General features: G+C 36.5%; 1 protein-coding gene across 2 annotated transcripts in view; it reads right to left on the bottom strand.

Annotated features, from left to right (window-relative positions):
* Positions 1-13,828, bottom strand: part of LOC110458743 (kalirin-like) — a 237,422-nt gene that overhangs the window by 146,663 nt on the left and 76,931 nt on the right. For both annotated transcript variants that reach the window (XM_021510631.1, XM_021510630.1), the window contains 8 exons: positions 13,647-13,713; positions 12,976-13,085; positions 9,173-9,242; positions 8,596-8,685; positions 7,356-7,490; positions 5,734-5,994; positions 4,646-4,905; positions 1,955-2,075 (listed from right to left, as the gene is read on the bottom strand). In XM_021510631.1, the coding sequence (XP_021366306.1) occupies positions 1,955-2,075; positions 4,646-4,905; positions 5,734-5,994; positions 7,356-7,490; positions 8,596-8,685; positions 9,173-9,242; positions 12,976-13,085; positions 13,647-13,713 (1,114 nt within the window). The remainder of the gene's footprint in view (positions 1-1,954; positions 2,076-4,645; positions 4,906-5,733; positions 5,995-7,355; positions 7,491-8,595; positions 8,686-9,172; positions 9,243-12,975; positions 13,086-13,646; positions 13,714-13,828) is intronic.

Raw genomic sequence — 13,828 nt, 5'->3', positions numbered from 1 at the left:
CCATCTCTCTTCTTCCCCCCCAAACCCACCATCTCTCTTCTCCTTCCACAATCCAACCATCTCTCTTCTCCTCCCCCAATCCAACCATCTCTCTTCTCCCTCCCCAATCCCACAATCTCTCTTCTCTTCCCCAATCCCACCATCTCTCTTCTCCTCCCCCAAACCCACCATCTCTCTTCTCCTCCCCAATCCCACCATCTCTCTTCTCCTCCCCAATCCAACCATCTCTCTTCTCCTCCCCCAAACCCACCATCTCTCTTCTTCCTCCCCAATCCAACCATCCCTTTTGCCAATCCCATTTCCTCTCCAGAACCCCAAACTTCTTATACAGTTCAACCTTTCTTTGCTAAATATTTTGTGCATTTAGAGAATCTAAAACCAATGTTTAAATAACTATCTTCTGCATAATGTCATTCTTTCAGCCACAGTTGTCTTGACTTTGACCATATTGTAAGAAAACTTTTTAAAACCATGATTGGATTCCAAGATATGGACCATAACTCTTATATAGTTTTATTTTAATAACAGTGGACTTGACCTGACTTGTGAAACTTACAGAACCCTTCGATACAGTGTGTATATGCGCTCTATCGATAGGCGAAACGTCCCGGGTCAAGTGACATAAGAAAGATACAATTTCGTCACACCATTGTACAGGTAAACAAAACCAATCGTTCACTCAGTCATAGCTTAACAAAGGGACCAGTCAGTCTTGAAACGTTGCGTCACGTTTATTATGTAGATTGTTTGTGTATAAAGCAAAAGTTTGATATAACCTAAACTGATGAATCTTACTGAAGGTATTACAAATCCCTTTTTGCAAATCTACATATCACAGTGCATCACCATGTCAAATTTCCAAAAGATCTAAGTTTCGGATTTCAAGACAAGGACTGTATTGCCAATGGTATATTTTCAGTAACAGTGACATGAACGTATATATAAGAAACTTTTACACAGCCACATTTCACAGTGTATCACTGCGTCAATTTAAAAAATAAATAAATAGCGTTTGGATTCCAAGATAAGGATCTATATAGTCTATTTTTAGTAACACTGTCCTTGACCTTGACCTTAGAATTTTTCTAAATCCTTATTGCACATCTGCATATCACAGTGTATCACAATGTCAAATCAAAAGAAATAATAAAAATATTTCTCCAGAAACGAAATTATGGACAGACCTCTAGAGGGAGAGACAGAATGTGATAAGTACAGGAAACCTATATCTACATTACAAGGCCCGTACAATGTTCCGCTATGCTCTGTCCCCGTAACCATTTACTATACACAATATTACCATACAGACAATTTGTAGCTATCTATATTCCTACCCTGAATTAATCAATACTTTCAGATTAGTGTGTGACCTAATCTTAATTGGGGGGATTTGTTCAATTGTCCCTAGCAACCAATTGTCCCTAGCAACCAACTGTCCCTAGCAACCAGCTGTCCTTTACACACAAAGCACGAATCTTTGTTTGAGATACTGTAAGCAAGTAGGCAATCTTAGTTGGTATTTATATAAGATTTATGAAACAAGTAGAAGAATTAAGCACAGCTGGGCCAGGCCACTTCTGTTGACCAGATATAGCTCGATCGGTTAGAGAAATAGCATATCAATCTGAGGTCTAGGGTTCGACTCCTGGGCCAGCCCCGCTTAGAACAATGTTGTTGTTTATATTTTGTTTATATCTTTTTTTCTCTAAAAGTCCTGCAATACATGGTTTCTTTTCAGAGATGATTTATCAAAGTATAGTCATGCCGTAAAAAAACAGTTTCCAAAACTCAGTTTCAGTTTTTGACAGCCGTAGCCGGATCCTTTAGTCTGTAGACATCCTAGAGTGGAGAATTCTGACACGGCCTCTCAAGCACTCACATACAATCTAGGCAATTTTTTTGACAAAGTAGACGAAAAATACAAAATTGATACAAAATAAAACATTGCCCTGACCTTGATGATGCCTCCGCTGCTGCTACTATCGGTGGTTCCTGTGGTTGCGGTGGAGTTCATAGACGTCAGCGATCCTCGTCGCTCCATCGGAAGGTCGTCCAGAGAAGCCATGTCATATTCTCTGTAAAACAAGAACGGAAAAACGTGAAATGTCAGACTCTAGTGATATCATTTAGATAATATCTAATTTCACCAATATTCCTTTTAAAAGACATTTTATAACAATTTTGACATATTTTGATAATAATTACATGTACACCTTCATTCAACATTTGACTAAGTGTTTCACCAATTTCTTTAACCCTTTCACCTCTGTGTACCATAATGAACTGATCCAGATCAATGTATTGTAATGTTTATTAAAGTAACATAGGGGTGAAAGGATTAAACACTCTTTTCTTTGATCAAATCTCGCAATGGATTGTGAAAATTTATCTCCAAAATATAACTCTTCATGAAAAAATCTGTATTCATGGTGTAAGTAAGGTTCAATCAATGTAATGTGTTTTCACACATTATATAAGCATGGCTCAATGAACAAAAGACGTACACATCTAAGGAACATTGAATGCAAAAAGTCTACATTCATGATGTAAATAGATGTAATGAATGCAAGAAGTAAACATCCATGATGTAAATAAGGTACAATGAATGCGAGAAGTAAACATCCCTGATGTTAATAAGGTACAATAAATACAAGAAGTAAACATCCATGATATAAATAAGGTACAATAAATACAAGAAGTAAACATCCATGATGTAAATAAGGTACAATGAATGCAAGAAGTAAACATCTATGATGTAAATAAGGCGTAATGAATGCAAGAAGTAAACATCCATGATGTAAATAAGGTACAATGAATGCAAGAAGTAAACATCCCTGATGTTAATAAGGTACAATAAATGCAAGAAGTAAACATCCATGATGTAAATAAGTTACAATAAATGCAAGAAGTAAACATCCATGATGGAAATAAGGTACAATAAATACAAGAAGTAAACATCCATGATGTAAAAAAGGTACAATGAATGCCAGAAGTAAACATCCATGATGTAAATAAGGTACAACGAATGCAAGAAGTAAACATCCATGATGTAAGTAATGTACAATGAATGCAAGAAGTAAACATCCATGATGTTAATAAGGTACAATAAATGCAAGAAGTAAACATCCATGATATAAATAAGGTACAATGAATGCAAGAAGTAAACATCTATGTTGTAAATAAGGCGTAATGAATGCAAGAAGTAAACAACCATGATGTAAATAAGGTACAATGAATGCAAGAAGTAACCATCCATGATGTAAATAAGGTACAATAAATGCAAGAAGTAAACATCCATGACGTAAATAAGGTACAATGAATGCAAGAAGTAAACATCCGTGATGTTAATAAGGTACAATGAATGCAAGAAGTAAACATCCCTGATGTTAATAAGGTACAATAAATGCAAGAAGTAAACATCCATGACGTAAATAAGGTACAATGAATGCAAGAAGTAAACATCCGTGATGTTAATAAGGTACAATGAATGCAAGAAGTAAACATCCATGATGTAAATAAGGTACAATGAATGCAAGAAGTAAACATCCATGATGTTAATAAGGTACAATGAATGCAAGAAGTAAACATCCATGATGTAAGTAAGGTACAATGAATGCAAGAAGTAAACATCCATGATGTAAATAAGGTACAATGAAAGTGAGAATGTTGATATTTATTAAGTATAGTTATTACAAAACTAATATTCCTAATGTACTCATGGTACCATAAATGTAATTTCCATATTACAGACTAGAAAAGTCATGACTAGAATAAAACTTTGTTAACCATATGGACAGTCATCTTTTATAAAACAGCTCCACAATATTATACTCATTAACCTTTAAATTTTGTCGAAGGTGTCAAACATCTACGGTAGAGTTGTTGTTAAATTCTAACGGACACAAATCAATGACCACACAGAGACCTTTACTTTGACAACAATGAGGTGAGTGACAGGACACTTCATGTTGTCTCGCATGTTAACGCGAACCATTGTCCCGATACAGGTTGTTTAGTATTTACGCTATGGCAGCTGCTAGAAGTTTAATATATCTGTGTACAGAGGGCAAGTGGACTTACACATTAGGAGCTGATGATACAGATGATGCTATGAACTTAATATATCTGTGTACAGACAGCAAGTGGACTTACACATTGGGGGCTGATGATACAGATGATGCTTTGAACTTAATATATCTGTGTACAGACAGCAAGTGGACTTACACATTGGGGGCTGATGATACAGATGATGCTATGAACTTAATACATCTGTGTACAGAGAGCAAGTGGACTTACACATTGGGAGCTGATGATACAGATGATGCTATGACCTTTATATATCTGTGTACAGAGGGCAAGTGGACTTACACATTGGGAGCTGATGATACAGATGATGCTATGCATTTAAGAGCCAAATTAACACGCCAGGCTTATGGCAGATTGCCAAATCTTAAATTGCCAAATATTAGCTATAGGTAAAGATCAAAATCCCCAAATTTTATGATCGCCAAATTGTTTTCGTTCTATAGTATTGAACATCAGATATCACCATGTGCAAAAGAGATCTTCCAATTTTCCGGAAACTTGACTTCGATCCCCAGGAAGTGCGGCTACTTTGACTTAATTGTGTATGTCTGTAACTCACCCTTTGTAGAGTCCGAGGACCGGTTCCTTGGTGGAATGGAAGACCTTCGGTGCTTGTTTGAACAAGACTTCCTTGTCTCCTTGCATGTACAGCATACGGTCCTGCATTAGCTCGCGTAGTTTCTTCACCCACGTCTGCTTTGCATCCAGGTTTGTACACTTCAGTATGATACGATAGTCTGAAATCGGAGCGCGACCCGTCCACAGAGCAAACTTCGTCTCATCCCCTTCTATGTGCTCCGTGATGTTCACATCAGATATCTGGGGGAAAATAGAACAGAAACACAGTTGGGAATCACATAGCACTGATTTTTTAAAATTCTCATTTTTGATTTTTGATTTGACATTCATTCCTGTAAAGGCAATCATTTCCTACAAAGCTTTGATCAATAGATATTCTGAAATTGTAATTTTGTACTTAATCAGCTCTTTAACCCTTTCAACACTGTAGACCATAATGGACTCATCCATATCAATTAATGCATGGTAGAGTCTACTAAAGTTACATAGGGGTGAAAGGGTTAATGGTTTCTAGACTCGATTATCTACATTTTCATCAAAGTAGAGCAAAGCACCTTAAATCCTAGATCACCAATTAGGACAATCTGTAACCAATTATTGTACTTCAGGGTATTTTGAATGTGGTGTTATTTTGAATGTGGTGTTATTTTGAATGTGGTGTTATTTTGATGAATTTGGTGCTTGTAGTGAATGTGTCAAAATCTAACCCACGAAAATTTCACGATGCAAAAACATGTCATCCCAACTTCAAGCAGACTGTCTTCCTACTCATTTGTAATGCACCAAATAATGACTTCTGTGAGCTTTATAGCATAGCATTTTTCGACAAGATTAACGCACTTCATACATAAAACGTCAATAAAGGTATGTATTCATCTGAAGGTGTCATAACATTTCCATGTTCTCCTATCCGTTGTTGTATACAAGAGTTTACAGGTAAGTCACATCGCTATCAATGGATAACATACAGGTAATACGTATAGGGATAAAAACACAACATTTCTGTTACTTCTTTTTCATTTTTTGTTAATTGCTTCAATTTTCTGGCCCTGGTTATTTGCTACCTACCATGAGTTTGAACTTGTACATGTATTTGGCCTTCCCGTTACTGTCCTTGACGTCCTTGGCGAAAATGAGGCACGCGTCGAACAGGAAGATGTGTCGGTCCCGCCCCTTCTTGATTAGTTGTTTGGGTTCCCACACCATGAAGTTGTCCTGGAGGACGACTTCTCCCAAGGCCTCCAAACTGTCTTCCATCCCCTCTAACAGTGACAGATGCATCGCGTCGTTAGCCTTCTTAGGTACGCACGCCATCACCTCCAAACCATCCTGTAGATCAAGGTCAAACAAAAGGTCAATTATGTCATAACAACAACAGGAGACGGAAAAGTTTAAATTTTTTTTTTGAGAGATTTGCAAGGTTCCCCTCATTATTGTATTCATATCTATTTCTCATAAATTATGCAACATCAATATGACACCAACAATACTTTCACTATGCAGTGCCCAAGATAAACAATATCTATACAGCTATGTGAGGACTGTGTTTTAAGTCTGACGTAGGTCTCCCGAATTCATAGATTTTGTTCAAATACTGTCAGACGCTCCATCCTCGATACTTCAGAAGTTACGCTCACCGACGCTCTCTGCACCCCTGGAATATGTCATAGCCAAATCGAAGGCTCAGCGTGCACCGCCTTGTGGATGAGACGAAGAGAACTTCTTTGATCCTTTGATGCTCATCAAATGAATCCCGGGTGAGCCTAACTATAAAACTGACTGTCTTTGAAGTCGGGTGTCGCTTCTCTGTAATCTTCAAAGGACATGTATCAGCCTAGCGGTTTGTCAGTTTTTTTGTACTTGAGACCAATCAAATAGCTAGCCATGTGCCTTTTATTTTGCTATATCATATTCCAGGGCTATAGAGTGTGTAAGAGACCGTACCCCCTAGAGTATCGAGGATGTCAGATGCTCTAGACTAGTCATATATTTGTAAGGTGTTTTTTTCTTACTCTCCATTAGATACAGCATTAGTCTTTTATTTTTATTTTACTTTGTGGTGAGCTCTTTCAGTAGATTTTCTATATGTGTGAATCAAGACTAAAAAAAGACAATCTATATGTGGGCCTGCTTTCCTCAACTTCCCCTGTATGGCCGGGCCTCCTTACCTTGATTTCCCCTGTAAGGGCCTCCTTACCTTGATTTCCCCTGTATGGGCTTCCTTACCTTGATTTCCCTTGTATGGGCGTTTTCACTTTAATTTCCCCTGTGTGGGCCTCCTTACCTTGATTTCCCCTGTATGGGCGTTTTCACTTTAATTTCCCCTGTGTGGACCTCCTTACCTTGATTTCCCCTGTATGGTCCTCCTTACCTTGATTTCCCTTGAATGGGCGTTTTCACTTTAATTTCCCCTGTGTGGGCCTCCTTACCTTGATTTCCCCTGTATGGGCGTTTTCACTTTAATTTCCCCTGTGTGGACCTCCTTACCTTGATTTCCCCTGTATGGTCCTCCTTATCTTGATTTCCCCTGTATGAGCGATTTCACTTTAATTTCCCCTGTGTGGGCCTCCTTACCTTGATTTCCCCTGTATGGGCGTTTTCACTTTAATTTCCCCTGTTTGGGCCTCCTAACCTTTATTTCCCCTATATGGACCTCCTTACCTTAATTTCCCCTGTATGGGCCTCCTTACCTTGATTTCCCCTGTGTGGGCCTCACAGCAGGACAGAAGGTCCTTGAGCAGGAGCTGGTACTTGGTGATCCGCTGGACTGGCTTGATGAGATAAGATGCCAGCGGCTCATTTAGTTTGTGCTTCTGCTGACATTCCTACCAAAAAGAAAACCAGTTTTTATCTTTGAAGTTTCTTAATCCCTTAAAAGCATTAAACCTCAGGTTTGTGTAAGAGTTATTTCCCTTTTCAATATATTCTATCTAATCAGTAATATCTGTGATTTGTCCTTCCTTAGAAGTTATCTTCCCTAATAAGGTTACAATGATACAACTGTAGTGGATCGATCGTTTGTGACCAGGTAGCTCAATTGGTAGAGTCTAGAGTTTGGACGGTTCTTGGTTCAAACCCCGGTCTGGCCATTGCATTTCTCTTGCTCCTGTTACAAAATTGGTGAGCTTGCCAACCCTTGTTTCAAGCACTGGGCGAGTGCTTAGCAAGAGAATATCTGAACCTTGGTTGTAAACAGTTGTCTTCTGGGGCGAAGACTTAGAAAAAAGGAGGGAGGAATGTAGACTGGACTGGGTCGATTGTTTTGTGACCAGGTAGCTCAATTGGTAGAGCGTCTGTCTAGAGTTCGGAAGGTCCGGGTTCGAACCCCAGTCTGCTCATTGCATTTCTCTTTCTTCTGTTACACTATCTTATTAATAATTTGTGACAGAATTACCTCCTTAAAGATTATACACTACCAAATACATTATACCTGTGGTTTGTGTTGGAGTTATCTCCCCTTAAGATATATACTTTGTATTACAGTTCATAAACACTGCTTTCCATGTTGCTTAGGTAGAAACTCTCTGAAAAGGAGGTGTGATGTTACAGGTTGAGGAAACTGATTACAAACATAAATATCTCAAAATAGTATAAGCATAAATAGAAACTATTTTTTATTTTACAACAATTATGAAGCAAACTATCTCAGCTTATATTAATCACTCTTGTTGGAACGGGTGTTAGAGCACAGGAGTACCCGGAGAAAACCCACATGGTCGGGCAGGTGACCCTATACCTTTTCACGTCCAATCGGGGAATCGAACCCCAGCCGCCTTGGTGAAAGGCAAGTGCACTTTCCACTGCACGACCCGACCACCCATCAAAACAGTATCAATTTTGTTTTTTGAAGAACCTTTTTAAAGTCTTAATTGTTTATTTGTTATAGAGCCACAGTATACTCCCATACACAACAGGGAAATTGACCCTCACCTCAAAGAAGGTGCCGGCGTGTTCCACCAGGAGCTGGTTAGAGTCCGGCTTGTTCTTACAGTACGTTACGTATATAGAAAACTTGGCCGCCTGAAATGAGGAAAATAACATTCAAATCGGAAACAGCAGAACAAAATGATTATTTACTTATGCAGAGCTCCACATTTTCATTGATTTACATATTATGGAATTCAAATTTGATTAGATCCCTCCGAGACATTGTCTTTATGTTTAATGTTAATCATAGGTGAAGCGAATGTCTTTCAGCATTATTTCATTGATTGTCTCATACAATTATCCTCTTTGTCAAATCTGACAAAGGCTTGACCAGAAAAACCATTGAATTTCTTTTGTCTTTGCCAATTTAATTCAAAACATTATTACACTGTCCTTAGGACATCACACTGATCAATCATATGTATATGGTGGTATTTTACACTGTATAACGGTGCCAGCATGTGATATAGTAAGATCAAAACAGTTCATTGTATAGAAAAATCATATACAATTTCACTACCACATCAGATAGAAAACTGACAAATATTCTCATTTCGGGATTAAGTTAATGAAGACTTACCCATGTAACAAAACAATGGCCAACATCTTCAGGTATTGTCTCATATTTCTCCAGCTCTTTAAGGAATATTCTGTAACCATGACAACAGATGTAAATACATTATCTTTATTTCTATGACAACAAATATTTTCAAATAATCCTCAAAAGTTTTAACAGTGATAAAAAATAGGTTTTCCAGTAAACAGTAACAAAGGATGTTTTTGTAATGCAGCAAAGACATGAACAGTTCTATGTAATTCATGGAATGGAAATGAATGAAATAATAATAATAAAAAAAAAACTGTAGCAATGAAATGACAAAGAATGAACTCAACAATTCTATGTAATCATGAAAATGAATAAAATCCATAAAACCATGGAAATGCAATCAAGATTTCAATATAACCATGCAATTTAATGAAATCGACAATTCTATTTAACCATGGAAATAAAATCAGGTTTTTATTTAACCATAGAAATGAAATCAGGTTTCTATGTAACCATGACAATGAAATCAGGTTTCTTTGTAATCAATGAATTGAAATCAGGTTTCTTTGTAATAAATGAAATGAAATCAGGTTTCTATGTTACCATGGCAATGAAATCAGGTTTCCATGTAACCATGGCAATGAAATCAGGATTCTATGTAACCATGACAATGAAATCAGGTTTTTATGTTACCATGGCAATGAAATCAGGTTTCTATGTAACCATGGCAATGAAATCTGGTTTCTATGTTACCATGGCAATGAAATCAGGTTTCTTTGTAATCAATGAAAGGAAATCAGGTTTCTATGTAACCATGGCAATGAAATCAGGTTTCTTTGTAACCATGGCAATGAAATCTGGTTTCTATGTAACCAACAAAATGAAATCAGGTTTCTATGTAACCATGGCAATGAAATCAGGTTTCTATGTTACCATGGCAATGAAATCAGGTTTCCATGTAACCATGGCAATGAAATCAGGTTTCTATGTAACAATGAGAATGAAATCAGGTTTTTATGTTACCATGGCAATAAAATCAGGTTTCTATGTAACCATGGCAATGAAATCTGGTTTCTATGTTACCATGGCAATGAAATCAGGTTTCTTTGTAATCAATGAAAGGAAATCAGGTTTCTATGTAACGATGACAATGAAATCGGGTTTCCATGTAACCATGACAATGAAATCAGGTTTCTTTGTAATCTATGAAAGGAAATCAGGTTTCTATGTAACGATGACAATGAAATTGGGTTTCCATGTAACCATGACAATGAAATCAGGTTTCTATGTAACCATGGCAATGAAATCAGGTTTCTTTGTAATCAATGAAAGGAAATCAGGTTTCTATGTAACCATGGCAATGAAATCAGGTTTCTTTGTAACCATGGCAATGAAATCTGGTTTCTATGTAACCAACAAAATGAAATCAGGTTTCTATGTAACCATGGCAATGAAATCAGGTTTCTATGTTACCATGGCAATGAAATCAGGTTTCCATGTAACCATGGCAATGAAATCAGGTTTCTATGTAACAATGAGAATGAAATCAGGTTTTTATGTTACCATGGCAATAAAATCAGGTTTCTATGTAACCATGGCAATGAAATCTGGTTTCTATGTTACCATGGCAATGAAATCAGGTTTCTTTGTAATCAATGAAAGGAAATCAGGTTTCTATGTAACGATGACAATGAAATCGGGTTTCCATGTAACCATGACAATGAAATCAGGTTTCTTTGTAATCTATGAAAGGAAATCAGGTTTCTATGTAACGATGACAATGAAATTGGGTTTCCATGTAACCATGACAATGAAATCAGGTTTCTATGTAACCATGGCAATGAAATCAGGTTTCTTTGTAATCAATGAAAGGAAATCAGGTTTCTATGTAACCATGGCAATGAAATCAGGTTTCTTTGTAACCATGGCAATGAAATCTGGTTTCTATGTAACCAACAAAATGAAATCAGGTTTCTATGTAACCATGGCAATGAAATCAGGTTTCTATGTTACCATGGCAATGAAATCAGGTTTCCATGTAACCATGGCAATGAAATCAGGTTTCTATGTAACAATGAGAATGAAATCAGGTTTTTATGTTACCATGGCAATAAAATCAGGTTTCTATGTAACCATGGCAATGAAATCTGGTTTCTATGTTACCATGGCAATGAAATCAGGTTTCTTTGTAATCAATGAAAGGAAATCAGGTTTCTATGTAACGATGACAATGAAATCGGGTTTCCATGTAACCATGACAATGAAATCAGGTTTCTTTGTAATCTATGAAAGGAAATCAGGTTTCTATGTAACGATGACAATGAAATTGGGTTTCCATGTAACCATGACAATGAAATCAGGTTTCTATGTAACCATGGCAATGAAATCAGGTTTCTTTGTAATCAATGAAAGGAAATCAGGTTTCTATGTAACCATGGCAATGAAATCAGGTTTCTTTGTAACCATGGCAATGAAATCTGGTTTCTATGTAACCAACAAAATGAAATCAGGTTTCTATGTAACCATGGCAATGAAATCAGGTTTCTATGTTACCATGGCAATGAAATCAGGTTTCCATGTAACCATGGCAATGAAATCAGGTTTCTATGTAACAATGAGAATGAAATCAGGTTTTTATGTTACCATGGCAATAAAATCAGGTTTCTATGTAACCATGGCAATGAAATCTGGTTTCTATGTTACCATGGCAATGAAATCAGGTTTCTTTGTAATCAATGAAAGGAAATCAGGTTTCTATGTAACGATGACAATGAAATCGGGTTTCCATGTAACCATGACAATGAAATCAGGTTTCTTTGTAATCTATGAAAGGAAATCAGGTTTCTATGTAACGATGACAATGAAATTGGGTTTCCATGTAACCATGACAATGAAATCAGGTTTCTATGTAACCATGGCAATGAAATCAGGTTTCTTTGTAATCAATGAAAGGAAATCAGGTTTCTATGTAACCATGGCAATGAAATCAGGTTTCTTTGTAACCATGGCAATGAAATCTGGTTTCTATGTAACCAACAAAATGAAATCAGGTTTCTATGTAACCATGGCAATGAAATCAGGTTTCTATGTTACCATGGCAATGAAATCAGGTTTCCATGTAACCATGGCAATGAAATCAGGTTTCTATGTAACAATGAGAATGAAATCAGGTTTTTATGTTACCATGGCAATAAAATCAGGTTTCTATGTAACCATGGCAATGAAATCTGGTTTCTATGTTACCATGGCAATGAAATCAGGTTTCTTTGTAATCAATGAAAGGAAATCAGGTTTCTATGTAACGATGACAATGAAATCGGGTTTCCATGTAACCATGACAATGAAATCAGGTTTCTTTGTAATCTATGAAAGGAAATCAGGTTTCTATGTAACGATGACAATGAAATTGGGTTTCCATGTAACCATGACAATGAAATCAGGTTTCTATGTAACCATGGCAATGAAATCAGGTTTCTTTGTAATCAATGAAAGGAAATCAGGTTTCTATGTAACCATGGCAATGAAATCAGGTTTCTTTGTAACCATGGCAATGAAATCTGGTTTCTATGTAACCAACAAAATGAAATCAGGTTTCTATGTAACCATGGCAATGAAATCAGGTTTCTATGTTACCATGGCAATGAAATCAGGTTTCCATGTAACCATGGCAATAAAATCAGGTTTCTATGTAATCATGGCAATGAAATCAGGTTTCTATGTAAGTTGTAACTAATGAAATGTCAGTTTGGCAGAAAAAGAAGATTTCTATGTGATATTGTGACACGCATGTTGCGTACAAGTGTTGTTGACAATGTTTAACATTCCTGGTGACGTACCTGTTATGGAAGTCGTGTATCTCCTCTATGTTACAGAAGATGATCTTGTACTTGCCCACGATACCCAGCGGCACGTTGTTGGTATTAATCATCATCTCGTTCTGATAACACTGGAAAAACACACACAATCAACTCGTTGTAGTTAGTATTGTATATCTGTTTAGGGAATAACAACAAAGTAGTTTATGCACAATAAAACCTGGAAAACTCTAGCATTGAGGGAATAGCCAAAATTATATAATATGAAAATTCCAACAAATCTTGTAACCAATAATAAAAGTGCTAACAAAGACACTACAAACCAAGTGTCTGAAATCTGCAATTTCATAACAAAAGAATGTTCAAATCACAACTTGTTTTCCAAATAAATCTTCAAATCACCACATATCTACCTTTTTATTTTACATTTTGTTTGTTGTATTAATTCACTTTGAGTATCTATGAATCATAAAAAAAAAATCACAATTTTCAATTTTTTCAATACTCAAACTGAAAAACTCCTGTTTAATTCAATTCATATTTTACTTTCTTGTGATATATAGAAATGTCTTAATGGTCTGATCCATCAAACTTAATATGTAAAGATACACAAATAGAAACTGTACGACTCAAAAGTGAAAATCCAAACTTTGTATTTCGGAGGTCTAGTTTGGGAGAAATCAATCAGTTACCTTGATACAAATCTCCAGATCCTTGACATACGTCCTCTCTGTCTGCAGTAGTTCAGCCATTATAAACCTGGCAACACATCATCAAATATTCTGATTAAGTAAACAAACACAAATTGTCCATAATCAGTTATTATTTATTTATATAGTTATGATGATACATTTTTTTATGTTAACCCCCCCCC

This window comes from Mizuhopecten yessoensis, unplaced genomic scaffold, assembly GCF_002113885.1.
Source record: "Mizuhopecten yessoensis strain PY_sf001 unplaced genomic scaffold, ASM211388v2 scaffold9737, whole genome shotgun sequence".
Classification (NCBI taxonomy): Eukaryota; Metazoa; Mollusca; class Bivalvia; order Pectinida; family Pectinidae; genus Mizuhopecten; species Mizuhopecten yessoensis.
The sequence above is the reverse complement of the archived record's forward strand: the minus strand, read 5'-3'. Positions and strand labels throughout refer to the sequence as shown.